The sequence below is a fragment of the Artemia franciscana genome, chromosome 13 (assembly GCF_032884065.1).
Source record: "Artemia franciscana chromosome 13, ASM3288406v1, whole genome shotgun sequence".
In the NCBI taxonomy this organism is placed as follows: Eukaryota; Metazoa; Arthropoda; class Branchiopoda; order Anostraca; family Artemiidae; genus Artemia; species Artemia franciscana.
In genome coordinates this window covers 35,483,940-35,508,275 of record NC_088875.1, presented here as the reverse complement: position 1 = coordinate 35,508,275, position 24,336 = coordinate 35,483,940, and the positions used below count along the sequence as shown (strand labels likewise).

Here is a 24,336-nt window from a genome sequence, read left to right as displayed (position 1 = left end):
GGTCATAGAATGTCGCAAGAGGGCTCATTCTAACTGAAATTAAAAGTTCTAGTGCCCTTTTTTGAGTGAACAAAAACTGGAGGGCACCTAGGCCCCCTCCCACGCTCATTTTTTTCCAAAAGTCACCAGATCAAAATTCTGAGATAGCCATTTTATTCAACATAGTCGAAAAACCTAATAACTATGTCCTTGGGGACGACTTTCTCCCCCCCAGTCCTCGTGGGAGGGGCTGCAAGTTACAAACTTTAACCAGTGTTTCCATATAGTAATAATTATTGGGAAGTGTACAGACGTTTTCAGGGGGATTTTTTTTTGGCTGGGGGAAGGAGTTACGAGGGGTATCTCCCCATAGAGGAATTTGTCATGGTGGAAGAGAATTTTCATGAAGGGGGTGCAGGATTTTCTAGGATTACTTAAAAAAAAAATGAAAAAATAAATATGAAAAAGTTTTTTCTACTGAAAGTAAGAAACAGCATTAAATCTTAGAACAAACAGAAATTATTACGCATATGAGGGGTTCACCTCCTCCTAATACCTCACTATTTACGTTAAAGTTTTTTTTAGTAATTTCAACTATTTATTCTACGACCTTTGTGATTCAGGGGTCATTCTTAAGGAATAGGGACAAAATTTAAGCTTTAGTGTAAAGAGCGAGGTATTGACTCATATACATAATAAAAACATACAAATATAGAAGTTCGTTGCGTAAGTTAATTCGTAAGTTATATGTTATTCGTAAGTTTACTAATAAAAACATTCGTAAAAAATTAAAAGTTCTAGTTGCCTTTTTAAGTAATCAAATAACAGGAGGATAACTAGGCCTCCTCCCCCGCTCCTTTTTCTCAAAACCGTCTGATCGAAAGCATGAGAAAGCCATTTAGCCAAAAAAAATAACATGCAAATTTTATTTTTAATTATTCATGTGCGGAGAGCCAAAATCAAAACATGCATTAATTCAAAAACGGTCAGAAATTAAATAAAAAAACAGTTTTTAACTGAAAGTAAAGAGCGACATTAAAACTTAAAATGAACAGATATCACTCCGTATATAAAAGGGATCGTTCCCTCCTCAACGCCCCGTTCTTTACGCTAAAGTTTTTTACTGTTTTAAAAAGTAGAGTTGAGAGAAAGAGTCAAACTTAAGTGTACAGAGCGGGGCGCCGAGGAGAGAATAGCCCCTTTCATATACGGAGTAATTTCTGTTCATTTTAAGTTTCAATATCGCTCCTACTTTCAGTTAAAAAAAAACTTTTTTTTTTATTTAATAATATAATAGTCTGATGTGATATTATTATAACAGATGGAGAAGAAATCGATGGTGAAGAATTTCAACCTGACACGAACGTTCTACTGATGAATGTACATTTTACCGCTTTTTACTTTTCTGTCGGGGAATCAGAGTCGTGTAAGTATTTTGTTTTATAGTTAAGCTAAACAAGAAGGACATGGGTGTAATATGGGTGTAATGGGTGTAATATGGGTTCCAAAAGAAGGACTCTATTAACTATATTTCCATTGTAAACTTTTCAGAAAGCTGAATATCCATTGTTAGTTACACCAAAAAAGAGGCTGAATTAAGAAGTTGCTCTTATGTGGGAAATTAAATAAAAAAAACATTTTTTTCAACTGAAATTAAGGAGAAACATTAAAACTCTAAGCAAACAGAAATTATTCCTTTCATGAAGGGATTACCCCCTCCTCAATACCTTGCTCTTCACGCTAAAGTTTTTAGCACTTTTAAAAATGCTTCCTATTCTAATTAAGCGGCTCTTGTGTTTCATGAGTCGTTCTTTAAAAAATGGGTCAAATTGTCAAAATTTAGCGTAAAGAGCAAGGTATTGAGTAGTGGGGTAACCCCTTTATATGCGGAATAATTCCTGTTCGGTTTGAGTTTTGTTTCTCTTACTTTCAGTTGAAAGATTATGTTTCTTTTTAATTTAATTTCTGATTGTTTTTCAAATAATGCCTGTAAGTCTGGCTCACCCTCTATGAAAAATTCCCTCTCCTTCCGAGAAACTTCTCCCTGAAAAGTTCCTCCAACGAAACATCTCTTTCTCTTAAAATTGTTTCTGAGCAATTCCATTCTTGCTGATGATCTCCCCATTCTGTAAAACTTCTTGCCTGAGATTCAGCCTGATAAATTGTCCTTAGCTTACTTTCATTTGAAAAAAAACTTTAATTTCTAATCATTTTTTCTGATCAATCAGGAAATCCCCCTTCCATCGATTTTTTTCCTGGAAATAAAAACGCACTAAAAATTTCCCACGGACAATTTTTCCGGGATTGCAAAATTAAGCTGCCAAAGAGAAAGTACAAATAAAAAGAATTTCGTATAGGAATTCTGTCTAATTCCCCTAGTGTAAACTTTCCCCTTGAAATTTCAAACCCAGAATTTCCCCTCTTCACTGAAAATTATCCCCATGGAAACCCACCCATAGCAAAAAATTCCCCCACCCCGAATAATGTCTGTATACATCACACTAACAAATACTATACGTAAATAAAGGGCAAATTTTACACAAAGACCTACCCCTAGGGGTTCTGGGGGGTCATGGTATCTCCACATGGATAGTATGGGGATCTTTCAACTATGCTGAACGAAATGGTTATCTTAAAGGTTTGATCAAACAATCTTGGGGAAAAAAGGGACGTAAGAGGGGGGCTAGTTGCCTTCCAATCTTTTTGGTCACTAAAGAAGGGCACTAGAATTAAAAAACAATTCAAATGAGCCCTCTCTCGATGTTCTAGGGCCGTTGGCTCGATACGAACATCCCTGAAAAAAACAAATAAATACACATCCACTATCTTTGTTCTGACCAAAAATACAAAAGTCCAGACTTTTGTAGAGAGGAGCTACAAACCTCTGCAGTAGGGTTCACAGATACGTTGAATCTGATGGTGGGGTTCTTATGAAAATTCTTTGACTATTTTAATTCTTTAAAGATGGTGTTTTCCCCCTTTCTTGAAAATTCGGCACATTTTCTAAGGTTCGTAGCCTTTTGTGGGTAACACTAAGCTTAATGAAAATATTATATTTCTGGAATGAGTATAATAGGTCATTTCTTTAATATATCTATTGGTATCAAAATTATATTTTTTAGAGTATCAGTTACTATTGAGCAGTGTCGCTCCTCACTTACAGTTCGTTTGACTGAGTGGAGTTTTTGACTGAGTGGAGTGAACTGTTTGAGAGTCGTTTTAGCTACACTGCTTTCAGAGGGGAAGGGGGCATATTTGACTTTAGCTTATGCTGTTTACGTTATAAATTGAAGCAGTTGTTAGAAACACTTTTACAGTAAAAAAAAAGAAAAAAAATACTGAGATCCAGGCAATATTGAAATATATACTTCAGGATGGCCAAAAGAAGTAGCCAGCCGCAATTAACGTCTCGACAAATATTGACAAATTTCGAAAATTCCATCAAGAAAGTTCTGAAAAGCAGAAAATTTTTCTTAGGGCTTTGGTGAAAAAAGCCAATAAAAAGGTTGCTTAGTATAAGATAAGCTTTATGAGATTGGGGGAAGGGGTTTCAAACCTTAATTTAATTTTATAATAGTAAAAAATAAACTGTGAATAATTTTTCAAATTAACCGGTGGGATCACTTCGAAATGAAAGCTTCAGGCTTTCTATCGTGAATTTTTCTAAAAGTGTTATATATTTTAATAGTTCCGACGTAAAATCTAAATGAAAACACAACTTCTATAGGTTTTCACAGTCTTCAGTGCAGGGAGGGAAGAGATCCAATCTTTAAGTATACGCTATGGCGTGAATATCAAAACAAAGTTCCAAACTTTCATATAATTCTTAGTTTTACGAATAAAAAAGTTGCAATTGAAATTATTCCACCTTGAAAAATACATATTTTTTTATCTTGAACGGAGCGAAAAGCCAAAAGTCTTTAGATTATTTTGATAAAAACAGATAGATCAAGCAGCTATTCAAGCAACTAAATCAAACATCTAATCACGACTAACAACTAATCAACTAATAAACAACTAATGAAATAAAAGACTAATCGAGCATCTAAATAAAAACAGCTAATCAAACAGTTTTAGACTTTTGTATTCCGTTGTTGACGAATTTTTCTACGACTTTGGTCTTTAAATATACTTTTTGTTAAAAAAAGGGAGGGAGAAATTGGGAAGGGCAAATTTTGGAAGTGAAAACAAGAAATGAACATAAAAATAGTTCATTCAAGAAATGAATAAAAATAGCAGTGATGCTATTTTACAGTTTTTTTCTTTTGTCGGATGATTTATAAAAATAATCATTTGACCAATGGCAACCTTACCTAGGACTGATATATATGGAAAGATAAAAGCTAGAGTTAATCCTTACAAGGGAATTTATCACAGACAGCGCAATAGCGCCACCTAAGTAAAGAGCGTGGCGGGTATATTAGATTTTTTCTTAGATTTAGACCAGAACACTTCACATAGAAGGAATTGTCTTTGAAACTTCAATAGAGGTTCATTCGATTAGAAATTAAGAGGGCTAGTGCCCTTTTTAACAGTGAAAAGTTATTAGAGGGCAACCAGCTCGCCCACACAAATCATTTCCCCAAATACATCCAACCAAAATTTTGAGATAGCCATTTTGTTTATTGTAGTTGAAAAGTCCGGAAACTACGTTTTTAGTATGAAAACCGCTGACAGCCCTCAGGGAAGGGTTGTAAGTTATACCTTGGGGGCATATAAGATTTTTATAGAAAATGCGGTCGTATAAACTTCAGAGGGAACTCATTGGATTTTTAATCGGAGGTTCCAGTTCCATTTTCACAGTTAGTCAAAGTGATCAGGGGGCAGCTATCCCCTGACCCTATATTTTCCCGAAACGTATCTGATAGCAATTTTGAGATAGCCATTTTGTTCAGAGTAGTTGAAAGGCCCAGTAATTATGTCTTTGAACATTACAACCCCCCTCCTTCACACACAACCCTCAGGGCAAGGGATGTAAGTCATGCCCCGGGGGCATATAAGATTTTTTATGGAAAGGGTGGGTGCATGAACTTTGGAGGGGGCTCATTGGATTGGAAATCAGAAGTTCTACTGCGCTTTTTAATAGTCGAAAGTAAGTGGAGGGCAGGCAACCCCCCAAAAATACAAATTACATTTCAACAAAATACATTTCAAATTTGTTCACTTTTTTGCTTAATAAGTGAAAAATTATTAAAATTCTTAGGAATAAATGTCTATATGTATATTAAACCGACAATCCATGATCATTTGTTTTTGCTTTCAGTGAAGTGCAAATTGTGTTCTGGTCTTGAGAAGGGATGGGGATTGTCAGTCCTATTCATGTTAATTGTTGCTCGTTTTGAGTTTGACTTGGTAATTTATTGTAATTTCTGTTCGTTTTGAGTTTTATTTATTTATTGATGGCTAGTTTTAGTAGTTTTACGTTTGGAAGATTTTTTCTTTATTTCATCTCATTTATGGCTTAACGGAGCTCTTTTTATTTTCTTTGAAAAACTGGTTTTGTGGAATTATTTTTTTTAAGTTTTTCCTTACAAGTTTCAATTTTTGGGTATGCCCATAATTAAAACTGTAGCTGGTCAGAATGCATAGAATCAAAACCAAAGTTTGATTTTTTGTCTTGAAATTTTTAAGGAAAGACTACTCAAACACAAGAGCCGTTAATTTTTATTGAGAATTTTTTTTTTGGAGAACTTTAGGACTTTAGCGTAAAGAGTTATGGCTGAAAAAGGGGCAACTCCTCTTATTTACAGAATAATTTCTGTTTGCTTGGAGCAGCCAACTATAGCAAGTAAAAAATTAAAAGAAAAATCTAATTTTCCGTTTATGATAAAAAAAAGCATGAAAAAAAAAATCCTTGAGGGGCCAAACTCACTATCCAATAAAAATCCCTGTGTGGCTTGAACTACAAAAAATGTAATAAAGTGCAATACTAAGACAATTTTAGTAGTACAGGCAATTTGTATTGAGCGTATGTATAACAAGGTATACGACATAAAAAAGATTATATAGTAATCTTTGATATAATCATAAGAATTGTTTATCCTTGAAACTATTAGGGAAAGCAAAGTGAAAATCCTGAGATGAAACTAGGTCTAGGGGGCGTAAATCCTCCCATGACGTATAGTAATTTTTGCCACTGAATTTTGCCCTACTTGATAACCCAACCAAATAACATTAATAAAGAGATATTTCTAAGAGCATTTTACCTACATCGGGATAAGCCTTCGAGCTTAGGAGCCTCGTTTTGACTTTAAACTTCCCTGTTCAATATTGTACGTTTACACTTTTCTTCAGGGTCTTCATCTGTTCGTTTCTTATAAGAGTCAGGGCGGACAATAAGTGAGCTGGTGCGAGGTGTGGAGTCACCCCCTTGCCGACTACCAAATAAACTTAGTTCAGGGACCCTTCGTGTTCCGCTTCCATGTATTCCACATGATAAGATACAGGCTAGCCACCTCTTAGCACCTTAAAAGAATAGAAAAAATGTTTGGTTTTTGCTTTTTATTTTTTTATTAGCAAAGACCAGCGCTTAAATTTATACGAAAAAAATAGCTAATCCGCACTATGAAAAGAGAGTAAAATGTGAAAATCTAACTTAATTTTATTTGTGATTGTTTGTGCCAAATTCCTCTTTCCTTTTGTGCCAATTTCCTCTCTTTTTTTGCCAATTTTCTCGCTCTTTTTTGCCAATTTTCTCTAACAAGTTTCTCCTTCTCTTTGGTCAATACAGTAAATTCTGGGAGTTTAAACAAACATGAAATCAAGCACTTTGTACAATCTAGTTCAAATTAGAAATATAAACTCTGGAATAATTACTTGTGTAAGAAATTACAAAAATAATATATTAAATAAAACAATCCTACAGCTAAATTGCCACATCACAGCTAAGTACTATATGCATCAGCTTTTATATATGCCTGTTTCATCTTAATCACCACCGGACATTAAATCAGGTTTGCCACTCATCAGGTTTTTGGTACCACTTTGGGTGGCAAAATAGTGTCACTTTCGTATAAAAAGGGTCATTTTCCAAAAATTTGCCACTCGCAATGTTTCGTATTGCTCGTACTGGTACCAACAAGCTTTTCAAATTGAAAATATTGGCCAATCCGTTTGGGATCAACTCCGTGCGATTTTCTGCATAAATTTTCAAACATGAAAACTCGTCTTTAATGCTATTTATCAACTATAAGAAAGCAATAGTGATTTTACTTAGGAGGTGCTAATTCTCCACTTTGCACCACACCTCCATTCTTGTCAAATGTTTAGCCCCCCCCCTCTTAAAACCCCGTAAAGTGCAAATGGTGCTTACCGTATAAACTGGAATTCGTCCCACAGAGTACTGTTTTTCTCCTTTTTCTTCGAGGAGTCTTTACTCCTCGTGTAGTCTTCGAGGAGTCTTTACTGTGTGAAAAAAGGAACAAAAAATAAAAGAGAAAAAGCAGACCGAAATTTTTTATCTTTTGAGAAAATGGAAAAAAGAGACAGTAACACTCGTTTACGTTGAGCGTTTTCCATCCATTTTTTCCACATAATGGAGCATTTGGATTACTGCAGTGAGTTTGGATACTAGAAACTTTCCTTTTCTCTGAAAACACTGAACAGATTGCCGTGAACATAGATTGTAGCTATTGGTAACCTTTTGATGAATACAACTAATAGTCGATCAGACACTAACTCTTTCAAATAATTTATTTGGCAAAAACTTTGGGATATCCTTCTGCTGAGGTTAGGATATCCTTCTGCTGAAATTAGGATACCCTTCTGCTGAAGTTAGGATATCCTTCTGCTGTGGTTATGATACCCTTCTGCTGAAGTTAGGATATCCTTCGACTGAGGTATATGGGAGACAAAACTTAAGGAAATTAAGACGTATTACACTGAAAACTTCGTGACCAGGAAATCGCTAAAAGGAGGAAGTGCGTCCAATTCTTTTTTTGGTGGTGACTAACCAGCAGGTTTCCAAAATGACTGTTAATTATGATTAATGCGATCATTATGAAGCATTAGATTTTGTTTAATACGAAGGAGCGTAGAGACAGCAATAGAACGTTTCTGAATATGAAAACAGAAAGACTGAAAAATGAAAGATAAAAGGATATCGATGCTTCTACAATGAAAACTTTCCTACCGTTTTTTTAAAATTATTTTTGATAAAAAAACGCTACGTTGAAAAAATGCCACTTTTGATAAAAAGTGTCAAAATAGTGTCATTTTTTCCGAAAAGTTACACTTTAAAAAAAAGTGCCAAAAGTGACACGAAAGTATCACCCGTGGTAACCCTGCATTGAATGTCAAAATTACTCAACCACAAACGACTTTTATTCTTGAAACTCTAAAAACCAGTTTTTATCAAACACTTCGTGGTAATCAAACAGGTCGTGGTAACGAACTGTAGTAAGGAGCGCCCCAGCTCAACGGTAAACGAAACACCAAAAAATGGAATTTTGATACTAATAGATACATCAAAAGAATTGGATTTTTATGATGATTTAACTATATGAGTTTCACCAAATTTAGTCTTACCTATCAAATGATACGAGCCTGAGAAAATTTGCTTCATTTTGGAAAATAGAGGGGAAACACCCTTAAAAGTCATAGAATCGTAACGAAAATCACACCTTCGCATTCAGCGTATCAGAGAACCCTATTGTTGAAAATTAAAGCTCTAATCTACAAAATGTGGAATTTCGTATTTTTGCCAAAAGACAGATCACGGATGCGTGTTTATTTTTTTGTTTTTTTTTTTCCCAAGGGTGATCGTACCGACCCAGTCCTCCTAGAATGTCGCGAGAGGGCTCATTCAAAAATAAATTAAAAGTTCTAGTGCCCTTTTTAAGTGGCCGAAAAATTGGAGGGCACCTAGGCCCCCTCCCACGCTCAGTTTTTTCTCAAAGTCAACGAATCTTACTCCCCCACAGTTCCCAGAGGAGGGGCTGCAGGTTACAAACTTTTACCGGTGTTTACATATAGTAATGATCATTAGGAAGTGTAAAGACATTTTCAGGGTTTTCTTTTCTTTGTTGGGGAGGAGGTTGAGGGGAGGGGGTTAAGTGGGATGATCTTTCCATGGAGGAATTTTTCATGGGAGAAGAGAATTTCCATGAAGGGGGAGCAGCATTTTCTAGCATTATTTAAACTAAAAATAATGAAAAAATAAATATGAAAAAGTTATTTCAACTGAAAGTAAGGAGAAGCATCAAAACTTGAAACGAACAGAAATTATTACACGTATGAAGGTTGCATCTTCTCCTGAATACCTGCTCTTTACGCTAAAGTATTTTTAGTAATTTCAACTATTTATTCTACGGCCTTTGTAATTCAGAGGTCTTTTTTTAAGAATTGCGACAAAATTTAAGCTTTAGTGTAAAGAGCAATGTATTAATGAGGGGGAAAACCCCCTCACACAAGTTATAAAAATATACGAATATAGGAGCTTGTTACGTAAGTTAATTCGTAAGTTGCGTATATTTTTTACTAATAAAAAATGTTTGTAAAAACTAAAAGTTTTAGTTGTCTTTTTAAGTAACCAAAAGATTAGAGGGCAACTATGCCTCCACCCCACCCCTTTTTTTATCAAAATCGTCCGATCAAAACTAAGAGAAAGCCATTTAGCAAAACAAAAAATTAATATGCAGATTTTGTTTTAAGCATTAATATGCGGAGAGCCAAAATCAAAACATGCATTGATTCAAAAACGTTCAGAAATTAAATATAAAAAAAAGTTTCAGTTTTTTAAACTGAACATAAGGAGCGACGTTAAAACTTAAAACGAACAGAAATTACTCCGTATACGAAAGGGTCTGTTCCCTCCGCAACGCCTTGCTCTGATGAAGATGAAGATATTATTTGCTGTATAAGGTAAAGATGCTGGTTTCCTAGTATGGACATACATGGACATAAAGATTAGACTAGGAGATTTTACAGATAACATTCCGAATTTCTCCAGTTTTTATCGACTTCTTTCTTTGTTCAGCCTAGTTTCACTGGTTCCCTTTGGCGAGTACCTTGTATAATATATATTCACCAAGCAACTGACGATGGTTCAGAAACATAAGTTTTAAAACTATGTTGCTTAATGCATTTTGTATGAAATTTTTTACTTTAAATTTTATTTCTTTTTCTTTATTCTTATTGGATTTTTTTTATTTCCTCATTGTGCTTTATTTCATTCATATATAATAGAAATAAAAGCCTGGAATGCTTTAAAATTAGATATAAATCACTAGTATAATCCACTCTATAAAGTGAATACGGTAAATTAAGAATGTTCGTATATTAAATGGCACTAAATACGTTTGATGTAATTTATCATCCAAATATTAAATACCCATTCTAAAGTTAACTTTGGAATTTATATTTCTTCTAAATAAATCGATTTCTCATTGAAACATAAAAACTGCTACGCCCTCTTCTCCCATGAAATTTTGATAAACACTGTTTGACAAATTTGACAAATATCTATGTTTTGGGCTAATAGATGGCGCTTCTTGAGAATTGTCAAATTTTGGGAGCTGGGGATTCAGGATGTAACGTTCTGGCAGAAATACATTTAGTGCTGTTTAAAAACTTAAAAAATATTTGTTTTCTTCGAGCTTTTAACCGTGGAAATACAAAAGATACCTGCCCTAGAGAAGCAAAAAATATCAGTGTAATTTGTGGCCTCTTCTGAATTAAAGACTGTAATAGCGACACTTACTTTAGTAGATTCAAAAAATTTCTAATTATTGGATTTTCATAGTTAGTTATAGTTTGACTGCAGCAATTCCCCTACCTCTTAATGCATGAATAATGCAAATTTTAGCTTATTTTGGTTTCTATTCTTTTTTTGTGTGTGAGTATATCTCATCAAAAGTTCATTCATAAGGCCAATTTGAAAAAAAAGTCAGGTTTTGAACATTACTTTTAGTAAAATTTCGTTTTAATTATAATAGAAAGGCAGTGTGGAATAAGAATCAGTTTTTTTTATTTTGACGAGGTGGAAAAAAAAATTATTCAAGAACAAAATTTAGATTTTTATTGTAGTCGTTGCGTCAAGCAATTAAATTCTATTTGGGTAAACTTTATTGGGCTGACCAACAGAATTGTAACTAAAATTCTTGTTCTACAAGAACCATTTTGATATTTCCATCGCTTCAATTAAATTTTTATGGAACGGGAAATTCATATCCTTGCGTTACCCTGAAAAAATAAATTTGTTTCTCAATGTTACTCCAACTGTTAATAAAAAAAAACTAAATAAATAACACGGGCTAATCTCGATTGAAGTTTTATATCACTTACTCTCTGAAACAAGAATAAAGTAAGCATAAGATTTTGTTTCACTATCTCATAGTTCTTCTTTAAAAATAAACAGAAATATAAATTAATTCCTTCCCTGATTCATTTGTATTCCTTTATTGTTCGTTTGCAATTGCTGTTGAAGAATATTAAATACACATTTCAAATTTTTACTGGGAATAATTTGAAAATGGGAAAACATTCCCCTAACAGAATTTCATTCCCTGCTAACTTTTCCAGATGTATATTTATTCAAAACGAGACAAGATAGACATACCATAATTGGGACGGTTAGTCCGTTTGGTAACTAACTTTTCCAGATGTGTAGTTCTTTAATACGAGGCAGGGTAGACATACCATAATTGGGACGAAAACGTTTGGCAACTCCTCATTAAATAGTCCCCTAACGTGTCGATAATGTGATGTGTATTAAAATCAAGACACCCCAGTCAACAACACACTATAAAGTCGAGGAGTTTTTTTTTTTAAAAGGTGTCCTTGAAAAACACCTAAAATGTGTTTTTGCTTAGCTGTAAAACTATGAAAATGTAAGCTACAAATAAAATAAATTACAACAACAAAAATTTACAGAACAACCGTTTTCGATCCCACAAATTAAATAAAAACGTATTATAGCATAAAGGTAAGAAAACCTAGAAAACATTGCAATCCTTACATGATTTGACGAAAAGATTTAAGTAAAAATATTGACTATTCTATTGTTGGGTATTACACGGTAAAATGTTACTCGCTTAATTTTTTTTTCATTTGCAGATGCTGAAATGCAAATTCTTGCTGATCTACTATAAGTTTGGCTTGATTTTAAAAATCTTCAGTCCACTAAGTAAGTCAACCAACACTATGGCCTAAGAATATCTTTTTGTTTTTGCAGCGTCTCAACTGAGTTACTGATGTTTCGTTGCTATGGACACAAATAATGTCAATACTCTCAGCTCTCCGAGTTTAAATGTTGGCGGGGTTTATTTATGAAAGTCCTAACCTATGATAATGTATTTTAAAAAACTAATAATTTCTTAGACCAAACTGCTTTTCAATTACGAAAAAATTAAGAGATATTTTGGTTCCACGTCCAGGAGCCGTTCTCAACGAAACAAAAAAAAAAAAATTAAACTTTAAAGAAGAGAAAACAGCAAAAAAAAATCATCTGAGAAAACGACAAACTAAACACACGAGAAATATAGAGAAATATACAAGACAAAACGTAAGTCTATTGTGAATAAAAGGTAATTCTCCTCTTTACGGTTAATGGATGAATTGGATCTCTTGTAAATAGAGACTATATTTATTTGAATTTTTTTATTATTATTATTATTTTTTTTATGTGTTTGTGCTGTTGCATTGGTGATTTCTTTTTTCATTATACATGGCACCAGGTAAGAGAAACTTGTGCATTAAAAATTGAATGAATTTTTTTAGTTACTAGTTTAACTGTAGTCACTCAACCCTTGTAAGCTTAGACTTCGTCCCGACTTCGCTCGCAGGGTTGTCACTTTTTCAGGAACTATTTTGCAAATCCCTGCTGTTAGAAAATTAGGGTGCAGGTCAAATTTTCCCTGATTATAAAGAGGAGAATCACCTTTATTTTACTATTAACATTTGTTTTTGTCTTGTTTAGTGAGTAACAGTAGTTCTGGAAGAGCTTAGAGTGTGAGCTGTAATGTTTTTCTCTTGACTTTAGTTTTTTTTTCTTTCTTTTTCTCGTTTGTTTAGTTTGTCATTTTTTTTAGATAGCTTTATTTTAAAAGCTATGTTTTCATCTTTAAAGTTGTTTTATTCTTTTCGTTCGGTTGAGAAAGGCCCCCGGATGTGAGCCGAACTATTCAGATTTTTTTTATTGAATAAGGTTTTTTTATTATTTTGCTTTTTGTTTCACTGCTTTATTTAAATTAAACCCATTTAATATTTTCGTAAAAAACGAAGCTTTGCTAGTATATTTTTAGTTTTTTACTACTTTTATTAACTAAATAAACTTCTATTAAAAATTCGTTTCATTACTTTTATTAAACTTTTTTTAACTGCTATATTTAAATTTTATTTATTTTAACAGTTCATTTTAGATCATTGGGATGTACTTTAACTAAATTACAGATGCTTACTATCACTATGTTAAAACGCAAGAAATTATTGAATCGGCCATTTCTCTTTTCACAAGATATGATTTTCAAACATGATATTTTTTATTCTAAGAAACTTAATTTTTAGTGGAATTGTCAAGGTATTATTCATTATGAAAGGGATTTGACACTAAGGATACTGCATACGCAGCCCTGTTTGAATGTAAATAACAGGAATATTGATTGTGTTTATATTATTAGTCCTTTTTACTACAGATACTTCTGCAAAATCGTTTAATTCTGTAACCTTTATTACTATTCATTCTCCCCGTGCTTAAAAAATGACACACAGAACAAAAACTGTTAATAAAGTATTAGCTACCAGCGACGAAGAAAGAGTTTTCGCCGTGGCAGCCAGATTTATGCTGTGGCAAGTCTGCAGTCACATTTGTTTTGTTAAAACAAGAGGTTAGGACACCCTTCCTTACCTTTTCTGAAGTTTTCATTCAGCCAACAATAGATGAATGGATTGTAACAGACACTGGACATTGCCCACCAGTGGCAAATGAAAAATAAAGTTGAATTATGGCGATGAATACTTGGTTCAATAATGACATCGCTTACTAAAAAGTAAAGATTTAATGGTAGCCAACAGATGGCGAATATGAGAACGACCAAAATTAACATCTGGATTGTTTTTCGTTTTGACCTTGTCTGGGAAGATGCCTGACCTTGAGTTACTGCACCCAATGCTGAACGGCTCCATATCTAAAAAGAAGTAGAAAAGGATTTGCTGCGGGAATCTGAATTGAATTTATCTGAAATTAGAACATCAAAGCTAGGGTATATGCCATTGCTTTAAATAATTTTAGTCTTCTCTGTTCTTCTTCTTCTTGTTTGACCATGTGGATACACTAATACATAATCTCCAAGCCATCCCACGTTAGCTAGAATCGAATTCCTGGCTTCTGCATAATCAAGCAGAGGTCAATCTGACCACACTACATATACATATATACATACATATTATGATAATAGATATAGACTAATCCATTAACAAATAAACTGATTTTTTAAATACAATCCTAATAAGGACTTATCCCATATTTGCTTCTTATTCAATCGAACTATTTGTCTTGGCTTTTTCTACAATTAGTCATGGCCTGGTGCCCAGAACTACCTGATTTTTAATCAAGTATTTGAATTAAAAATGAAGTCTCTATTCTATTCCCGATTCAAATACTTGATTTTAATCAAGTATATGAATTAAAAATCAAGCAGTTTTGGACACCAGGCCATGGCTATTTGTTGAAAAAGCCAAGACAGATAATTCAATTGAGTGAGAGGCAAATGTGAGAAAAGCCGTTATTAAGATTGTATAAAAAATTCAGTTTATTTGTTAATAGATAGTTCTATATCTTCAGTTTATTTGTTAATAGATAGTTCTATATCTATCATCCGTTCAAGCGTCATTCCTAGGGCAGAACTAAGGTATATAGTCATAGAACTAAGAAAGTCATATAACCCTATAGTTTTCTAAGTTTTCAACGATAATGCTGTCTCTAGACGCAAAGGATTGTAGTGCCCTTCTCTCCAATACAAAAATTTTTTACCTCTCTGACTCACTTCTAAAAGTGTTAACACTTCTTTTGCTGCTGAAGACTACAATATATTGGCAGATGATGTCAAGACTCTCATCTCTTCGGGTTTTTATTTGACTGGGTTTCTTTTATGAAAATCTCTACCTATTACAGTAAATAAGAAAGAAAAACACTAAAAACAAGTTTGGCTGATGGAAGTAAAGAGCAAAATTGAAACTTGAAACGAAAAAAAATATTGCTTCATAGTTTATGCTACATACATCGGTAAAACCGGTTCAAATAAACTGACACATCATAGTTCACTATACTTGTGAAATTTTGAATAACTAGCACTTTACTGAAACTGATTTTTTTTATAATCCAAGTCAAACACTAAAATTTATTGATTTCGTGGTTGTTGACAGATCGTTGAAAGCCATTTAAATTAGTACTTTATCTCCAGCAGGCATTTACTTTTCTACTCCCAATTCTATGCCGTTGTTTTGATGTTGTATTTTTGTAAAGAAGTAGTTTTCGGAATTCTACAATAAGAGAGTTATGACGGGAAAATAATGTAAGTTAGTTTATTTGAGCCAGTAGTAGCATTTAAATGAGCCATTACATACCTTTCTCCGATCTTGTGATAGCCTGCAAGTCCAGACAGAAAAAAAATAAATATAGGGACGTGTGCTAACTCTATACAAAAAATTATTTTCTGTTTTTTTCAGAGGAAGGGAGGAGCTTTTAAACTTCCTGTTATGGATTTTAGACCATGAAAAACAGATTAGAATTTGAATTTTCAAGCATTTTCACCCTATTTGCTCAAAAACATGTTTTCCGGAACAAAATGACTGAAAAAGCCATTTGCTGTACCACAATGTCTTTGGTCATAGGTAGCGCTACCTAAGTGAAGAGCAAGATATTGTTTATCTATTTCTTATTATTTCTCTTTTTCCCTGGCTACTTCATGTTGAAGGAGTTGTAGAAAATTTGTACAGGACTGATTCAATTGAAAATTGTAAGTCTTAGTGCTCACTTTAAGAGTTAAAAGTGATTGAAGGGCAACCAGTCCCCCTTCCACACTCTTTTGAAACTCCCGCCTCCTTTTCAACCTCCAAAGACATCTGAACAAAATTTGGGACAACCATTTTTGCTTTCGGAGATAAATTATTTACATGTAACTTCTACTATACAGAAAAGAGGAGCATCTTTGATCCGGGTTGTCCAAAAACGCTAAGGATACTAAGGATAAAATTCTAATAAGAAAGAAGAATCAAAGAAGAAACTTTTAGAGAAATTTGAGGATGATGTTGAACTAAATCGAAGGATACTACGCACATACATGCGGTCAAAAGGGTGTATCTATAATATCTCAGGAACGGCTAAGAGTATCTTGTTGAAATTTTCCACCCATGTTGAATTAAACAAAAATACAATATGGGCATCCATATAGTCAAAAGAGTGTACATTCAATATCTCGGAAATGGTTAAGGGTATCAAGTTGAAACTTTCAGGATATACTGAACCGAACCAAAAGACAATAAGTACATATACAGGTTGTCAAAAGGACGTACCTACAATGTGTAAGGAACTACTAGAGGCGAAGGTAAACTGGCACCGCAAGGAGGGTGCCAAGTTTGACCTTTAGAGGACACCTATGAACTCCAAACATCATAAAAAGAGGGGATCTTCCCCAAGGAAAAATTTGATAACTCACCACCCTTAAAGCATTTTTCAGGCAACTTCTGCACTCCCGGAGCTTATACAAATCTGTGCGTTTTTATAACAGTTTTTAATAAATACTTTTGTGAACAAACCGAATACTCAATTAGGCCTGCTTAAAAGTCCACATTTGTATTTGTGTAGATTTACTGTTTAGTTGTACAGTATTATTTATTTATTTATTTATTATTACGAATAGCGGTAAGCATCAATGCTTGTCGCAAAAACACAAAAACACAAAATCATAATACTAATCTAAAGGAAATTAGCAACGACAAACTAAACAGCAAAAACTTCTAAATAACACGACACTACACAACAAAAGCGTCTAAATAAAAAGGTGTATTTACTAATGCACTCTTAAAAATTCGAAAACTCTCTGCCTCGACAACCTCCAAAGGCAAACCATTCCATGGTCCGGCAACTCTACTAACGAAAGATAATTGACCAATTTTTTCAGTGGTTTTGGGGGATATAATTTATAATCATGCTGACGAGTAGAGTGATAATGGCCAAATTTAAAAAATAAATTTGGATCAACATAATCCGCTCCTTTAATTATACGAAACACATTTACAAGGTCATTGCGACGTCTACGAAACTTCAACGACAGGAGTTGAAGCCTAGAAAGTCTCTGCGGATAGGAAAGGCGCTGAAGGTATGGGACCAATCTAGTGGCCCTTCTCTGAACCTTTTCTATCCTATGCTCATCTATTAGATTTAATGGAAACCAACCGACATATTATACTCAAGAAGAGGGCGGACCATTGATTTGTATAGTGGTAAGAAATTACGAAGGTTTAACCTACTAAAGCTTCTCTTTATAGACGATAAACGATAATTTGCATTCTTTACAATTTCCGAAACTTGCTTATCAAATTTCAATTGGGTATCAAAGTAAACGCCAAGGTCACGCACTATTTTGTTAGAAGGGATTCGTATGCCAGACAGCTGGTAAGTATGCATAGGTGGGAGTTTACGAGCATAGTGTAGAACAACACAATTAGAAGGGTTTATGAACATGGAATTAGATTCGCACCAATAAGTTAGAGAGTCAAGATCCTCCTGTAAAAGTTGCACATCGTTTTGGTCTCATACTGGTAGATAAAGTTTTACATCATCTGCAAACATCTTGACAGTAGAATGCTGAAAATGATGCTTTTTAAAACCCTTTATTTCTATTTGCTATGACATTAATGAAAAAAAAAATATAATAAATGACCAACCAAATTTGTCTACTACAGTCTTAGATGTCGGCATACACTGAGCACTTGATATACTAACCTTTGAAATAAAATTTTAACGTTTCACAAAGGGGACTGTTTCATGACGGTAGTTTCAAAATTAGAAAATTTGTGTTTTTTGTTTTTTCATAAACAATATGCAAAGGAATCCTTGACTCCTTTTTTTTCTTCTATGGTGGTTCAATCACAGTCAGCCAATCAGTTTAGTTTGAATAAAGAAAAAAGCAACAAAGTAATTTTTTGCTCTGACTGCATCTTTGAGCACATAGGCTATATAATACAGGATGCTCTAAAACCCTTTAATAGTCCAACATAGGATTCTTTAGGTAAGAAAAACAAAAATCTAGCAACTTATTGAGGGCTCAAAAAGTTTGAAACACATAATTCTTTCCTTAGTAAAGAAAAAAAAATACGAGTGGGTATAACCGTCATAATCGTCAGCAAATCGAAACTAACCATTGCTGACATCTCCATTCAATCCAGAAACACAAAATGACGATTAGTATCAAAAAATGGCTGAGGAAAGAAAACGAGGAGGGATCGAAAGTATTTCAAACAACGTCCACCGAACATTACCCGGTTCGCCCGATTCGGTGGTCAAGCTTCCTTGTATTGTATTAGTTACACAGAGCTTGTGTCCTGGAAATGCTGCGTTAATGGCAAGAGGTGCGATGTTATTGCACCTAGTCTTTAGCACATGAAACATCACCATTGCACCATTTCAGTGATATAATGAATGTCATTAAAGTGGCTCTATTGCAAGGATTTCTAGGAGGAAAACTAGTTTAAGTTTGACTAAAAAAATTAAAATACTATTTTTCTATTTTTCCACTTTTTTCTGTCCTGAGGGAATCAAGTACCAATTTTCTTGAGGGCCCACCTGTCAGGTGGTAAGCAGACCAGTTTCCCAGTCCATTCCTAATTAAACTAATTGAGTTGAAACTTTCAAGACGTGCTGAGGAGAATGGTAAACTGAATCTAAAAACAACATGCGCATCCAAGTTGTCAGAACGCATCATTTGCAATATCTCAGGATTGGAATAGGGTATTAAGTTGAAATTTTCAGGGCATGTTGAGTTACAAGTTAAACGAAATCGAAAGACACTATGGTCGTTCAGGCTATTCAAATTCCGTATAAGCAATGCTCATGAACAGCTAAGAATATTAAGTTGAAACTTCCCGGGATTGTTGGACTAAGCCGCTGGACACTCTGCACATCTGGGCTGTCAAAGGGCGTATCTGCAATATCTGCCTGTTAAGAAAACTTCATCCGGTATGCTGTGCCCACCAGCGGTTAGCAAAGAGTTTTGCACCTAGTTTTGGAAAAATGTGCAACGAAAATGAGGAGGATTGATTAGTGTTTTGTTTTCTTTCTTTTCTTTTTTTTTGTGTCGCTTCTTAATGTGACTATACCAAAGAATTTTGGCACTACCATGAAAATTTCGGTGAAAATAAAAGTTTATCTGTCTATCTATCTCAGAAACTACTGCTACTACTGCAACTAAGATCTTACTACAGCACCAAGCCACCAAAGTCCAGCACAAGTGTAAACACTCCTCATCTATCCAAATCTATTCAAATCGTCCCTCTTTCCGCCCTCCAAAGAAGTCCCAGTTTACTTTAATCCCTCTCTTACAACCTCTTCCCATCCCATTTGGTGACAACTTGATCTTTGTTTGGCTCAGGTTAGTTAGCCGAAAAGGACAATTTCTGGCAATCTGTGATCTTTCATCAGTAGAGCGAGTCCTAGCCATCCCAACCTCCTTCGTGTTTCAAAGCGCTCAAGTTTCAGAGCTTTCAATACACTAATCTTGGTTCGTAGACTTAAATTCCTACTCTTCCAAACTTTCTTCGATTGCTGTGAAACACCCTATGCCTTGGCATTCTACTTATAACATTTTTAATGAATCCACTGTTTTTAGTAATAATATTACTTAAGTAAGTGAAGATCGCCTGATCGATTTCCTCATTCCAATTAACCTTCATTTATTCCCTTTTGAAGTGACTTAATCATCTTAACATTATTTTTGAAGCCTATTCCTGTACGCCGAACTTTCAAAACTTCAAAAAGTCATTCATTTTTCAAAAATTTTCATATCGGATTTGATTCCATGCTTTCCCATAGCCTTTGCCTTGTTCCTTCAGAAAAAGTCCACCAAAATGAAGCATATAATTGTGGATAGAAGACAACCCTGCTAAGTCCTGATTCAATACGAACCTATCTACTAACCTCGTTTTTCTGTAACCTTCTACATGTAGTCCTTGCAAATAGCATTAATCAATTCAATGGATTTATATAGTCTACCATACAAGGATAGGACCTTCGCCAAAGCTCTCCTAACGGTTAAAAGAAACACTTGTTCATAATATATAAGACGGAGGACCAAAGAGGTATGAGTACTTAGGCACAAGTCCAGATAGACTACTCTCCCCCCTGATTTTTTGAACATACCAACACCCTATATTACTATTTATCCGTCAGGCTGCATCTTCCGAATCTTTAGTAATATTATCCATGACCCCTACTTCACACCTTCTTAATTCACATTTTAATATTTTCTCTACTTTCCTTACAATTTCTCTTATTCTCATACGATCCGTGGCTCAAACAATTCTTGTACAAGCCCTTCCTCTTTCCTACTAAACTTAGGCGTTTCCACTAATATTCCTCACAGCGTTTTTCACTTTTCTTTCACCATCTGCTACTTCACAAGCTATTTTAATAAAATTAATCTATCCATATTCTACATTGTCAAATTAATTGGATTATCCAGTTTAATATTCAACTGTTCCTTTAAAGTTTCTCTCAAATTCTCATTCTCGAGTCCACCAACGTATTAAATGTCAGCTTACTAAGCGTCAGCTTTAGATTCATCCTAGGCGTTACAGGATCATGACATTTGGTCCGTGCCTCCTATGGAGATACTATACATATCTGTAGGGCATTTCCCTATCTGTTTTCATCTACAAAACCTAGCATGATTATCTAACAATTAACTAACTATTGTAACTAATAAATAGTTGCAGTAAATTGCAACTTTACTTTTAATTTAGACTGTAAAGTAAAGGATAAAGATAACAAATACAAGCTCTGTTGTCCTCTGCCAAAACCTAGAATGCAAACTAATCAATAACTAACTAATGCAACTAATTAATAGTTGTAATAAATTGCAACTTTCCTTTTAATTCATACCCTAAAACAAAGAAAACAGATAACACAAAAAAGCTCTACTGTCCTCTACCAAAACCTAGCATGTTAACTAATTATAAACTAACTAATTCAACATGAATAGTTGCAGTAACATGCCCGATTTTCTTAATAGCATATACCATATTGAAACCATGAACGAATTGTCTAACTTACAGCCCTTGCCCTTATAACTGTAGGGATTTGTCATGCCCAAAGGCATATTTACTAGACTTTTCAACAATGTTGAACAAAATGGCTGTCTTAAAATTTCGATTGGATGTGTTTTGGGAAACGATGAGCATGAGAGGGGGGATGGTTACCTTCCTATCACTTTTGAATTTTAAAATGGCAGTAGAACTTCCCATATTTCTGATCAAATGATCCACATCCGAAGTTTATACGATCACGCATCCCTTAAAACCGTATCTGCCCTGGGACATAACTGACAACCCTTGTTCCTGAGCTCTGGTGATTTTTGTCAGCCCTGGGGGTATTGTAACAGATCTCTGGACTATTTTGAGCCAATTAGCTATCTTAAAATTTCAATCAGGTGCTTTTGGGGAACAGAGAGCTTCGAGGAGGGGCTAGTTGTCTTCCATTACTTTCTCTTGAAAGGAAACTAGAACTTTCAGCTTTCAATAAAATGAGCCTCCTCTAAAGTCTGTACGACCTTCCCTTCCATAAAACGTTACATGTCCTAGGGGCACTACCTAAAACCGTTGCTTCCAGGCTCTGGGGTTTGTTTCAACCCAAAAGGCCTTGTTATATGATTTTTGGACTATTTTGAATAAAATTGATATATGAAAGTTTCTATCACATTTTTTTGGGTAAAAGAGAATGTGGTGGGGGGGGGGCCTAATTGACTTACAATCACTTTGACTCTTAAGAAGGGAACTGCAACTTCAGATTTTCAATCAAATTAGCCACTTCCAAAGTTTATACGACTAACCCTTGAATAAAAAACCTTATATGTTAATAATGAGCACCTAGTATAGCTTTTAGCCCATACCTTGAGGATTGTTGGTGGGTTTTCATCCCCAAAGACGTAATTACTGGACCTTTCAACTATGTTGAACAACATGGCTATCCCAAAATTTTGATTGAATGTGTTTGAGGAAATGATGGACAGGGGAGGGGGGTCTGGTTGCCCTCAAATCATTTTTGACTCTTCAAAATTGCACTAAAAATTTCAATTTTGAATCGAATGAGCCCCTTTTGAGCTTCCTACGACAACTACTTCTTTAGGAAGTGCCCTGGTCTGAACAAAATAATACGTTGTGTCAACATCGTTCTTTACTTAGCCAGGGCTATTGCGCTGCCTTGGATTCTGCTTGTTTTTGGCAGAGTCTGCCAGAGTCTGCCAAAAAATTTCTGTTCCTTTTAAGCTTGAAGTATTATTCGACTTTATATCTGCTCGTCTTAGGTTTAATTTACCTCTTTACCTTTTTTTGAAAAACTAATTTTTGTTCCAGTTTTCTGTTCGCTATTAATTTACAATGTTTTTTTATTTTCTGATAAAAGGAATACTCATAAATTCTTTTTGGTCCTGCTTAAGAATTAAGATTTTGACTTGCTATTTATATTCTTAAGAAATTCATTAGTTAAAACTAATTCATATTATTCAAAATTTGCTATTGCCAAAACAAAAAAGCTCTTATAACAGCATTTCAAGAATTTTTCATTCAAGACAAATTATCAAACATGAGATATGTTATCGGCCTCTGAAATGACACCATTACTAACAATTTCCACTTAAATCGCCCATCTGCTCTGCATAATGTTCGTGTTAGACAAGGTTCACGATACTTAAGTAATGCAAAGAGGTAAAAACATGGGATAGCACTTAGCACGTGGTGCAATAAAAATGGTGAATTGGCACATTTTCTTGAGATATATAAACTTATTGACACAGGGACTTTTGCCAATTGTTAAAGACATGACAGGACTATGTGGAGATTCAAATATTTGGGTGAAAATTTATGTGACGATGTTCAATCAAAACCATTTTACACAGAAACAATTTCTATGGGTTGGCGAGGGCAAGGCCGAATGCAGTGAGCTAAAAGTTTTGACCCTCCCCGAAATGTTTGTCTAACTCGTGAAAACATAGCAATTTAAATATAAACCAGTTTCGTATGCATATAAAAAAATTGTTATATTCCCCCGAGCAAATCCCTTCGTAACCCCCCTCCCGAATAAAATCCTGGATCAGCTTGGATGAGGGTATGGGTAGATTTGGATGAGGGTAAAAGGGCCACCCTCATAAGTTTTAGACTTACCCTAAGAGGCAAAAATACAAATGGGGCACCCAAGTTCCTTCGGTGTTCCCCGAACCTAAATTCTGTATCAGCACATCGATGGTGTCGAATAAAAAATCCAGTAAAAAGCGAAGTATCTAGAACGTTGGAAAAATATTACGAAATATTATATTTACTATCCAAATGACTAAGTTTAATATTGACAACCTAGCCCAAGGTTGAATGGAATTTGGTACCCGAATTATAAAAGACCAAAAGGTCTTATCAGAATACTCAAATATAATTAGTTAGATTAGTCTTGTGTCTTATACATCCTAAGCAGTGTTCTACCACAATACTGTTACACATCCTATCATATTTTATGCAGTTTGACGTTCATACTTACGTAAACCTGAAAAATATTAGAAAGGAAAGTGAAAAGCTCAAAATCTTAAAAGATATCAGAGTCAATTTGCCATTTTTAAATATTGACCAATTAATATTTTTTTTTTAAATACTGACCCAACTTTGTCCGTGGTGCTGAGTATTTTTATTACTTCCCAGTAGGCTATATTATACTACAACAACTGCCGCTACTTCTATCAACTCCAAGCTGCACCAAGCCGTATGAAACCAACACAACAGTACCTACTCTTCCTCTGCCCCACTCTATTTAAGACTACACTCTTTACCCCCTCTCAAAATTTCATTTTTTTTTAATCTCTCCTTATCACTTCTTACCATACTATTCGGTGACTATCTGCTTTTTGTTTGGTTTATTATTTCCAGTACATCACCTTTACACCGACACTATATCCTGAGCATTACTTCTGAAGCATAATACATAAAACACATCCTGAACCCAGCGTATAACCGTACCCGAAACATGTATCCTAACCCTATATCCTGAGCGTTGCTTTTGAAGTTTAACACATGAAACAGACATACCAAGATCTTTTTCGACGGGACCAAAAAACAAAAAAGAACTTTGAAACAAACAAAAATTAATTGCCTCACAATCTATATTGT

The 24,336-nt window shown here is 34.4% G+C and overlaps 1 protein-coding gene and 1 long non-coding RNA gene across 6 annotated transcripts in view; one reads left to right on the top strand and one right to left on the bottom strand.

Moving 5' to 3' along the window:
• LOC136034864 (uncharacterized) overlaps positions 1 to 13,190 on the top strand; it is a 67,916-nt gene extending 54,726 nt beyond the window's left edge. For both annotated transcript variants that reach the window (XR_010619261.1, XR_010619262.1), the window contains exons 2-3: positions 1,301 to 1,405; positions 12,034 to 13,190. This is a non-coding gene — a long non-coding RNA (uncharacterized LOC136034864). The remainder of the gene's footprint in view (positions 1 to 1,300; positions 1,406 to 12,033) is intronic.
• Positions 6,168 to 24,336, bottom strand: part of LOC136034861 (calpain-A-like) — an 80,957-nt gene continuing 62,788 nt past the window's right edge. The window contains exons 3-5 of one of the 4 annotated variants that reach the window (XR_010619257.1): positions 13,823 to 14,102; positions 7,292 to 7,383; positions 6,333 to 6,444 (exon numbers count right to left, since the gene is read on the bottom strand). Coding sequence is in view for 2 of the 4 variants with exons in the window: in XM_065716334.1 (XP_065572406.1) it covers positions 6,230 to 6,444; positions 13,823 to 14,102 (495 nt within the window). In the remaining 2 variants the exon portion in view is untranslated. Of the gene's footprint in view, positions 6,445 to 7,291; positions 7,384 to 13,822; positions 14,103 to 17,675; positions 17,783 to 24,336 lie in introns of those variants that run through there. The other 3 variants (XM_065716334.1, XM_065716333.1, XR_010619258.1) reach the window with 3 other exon arrangements.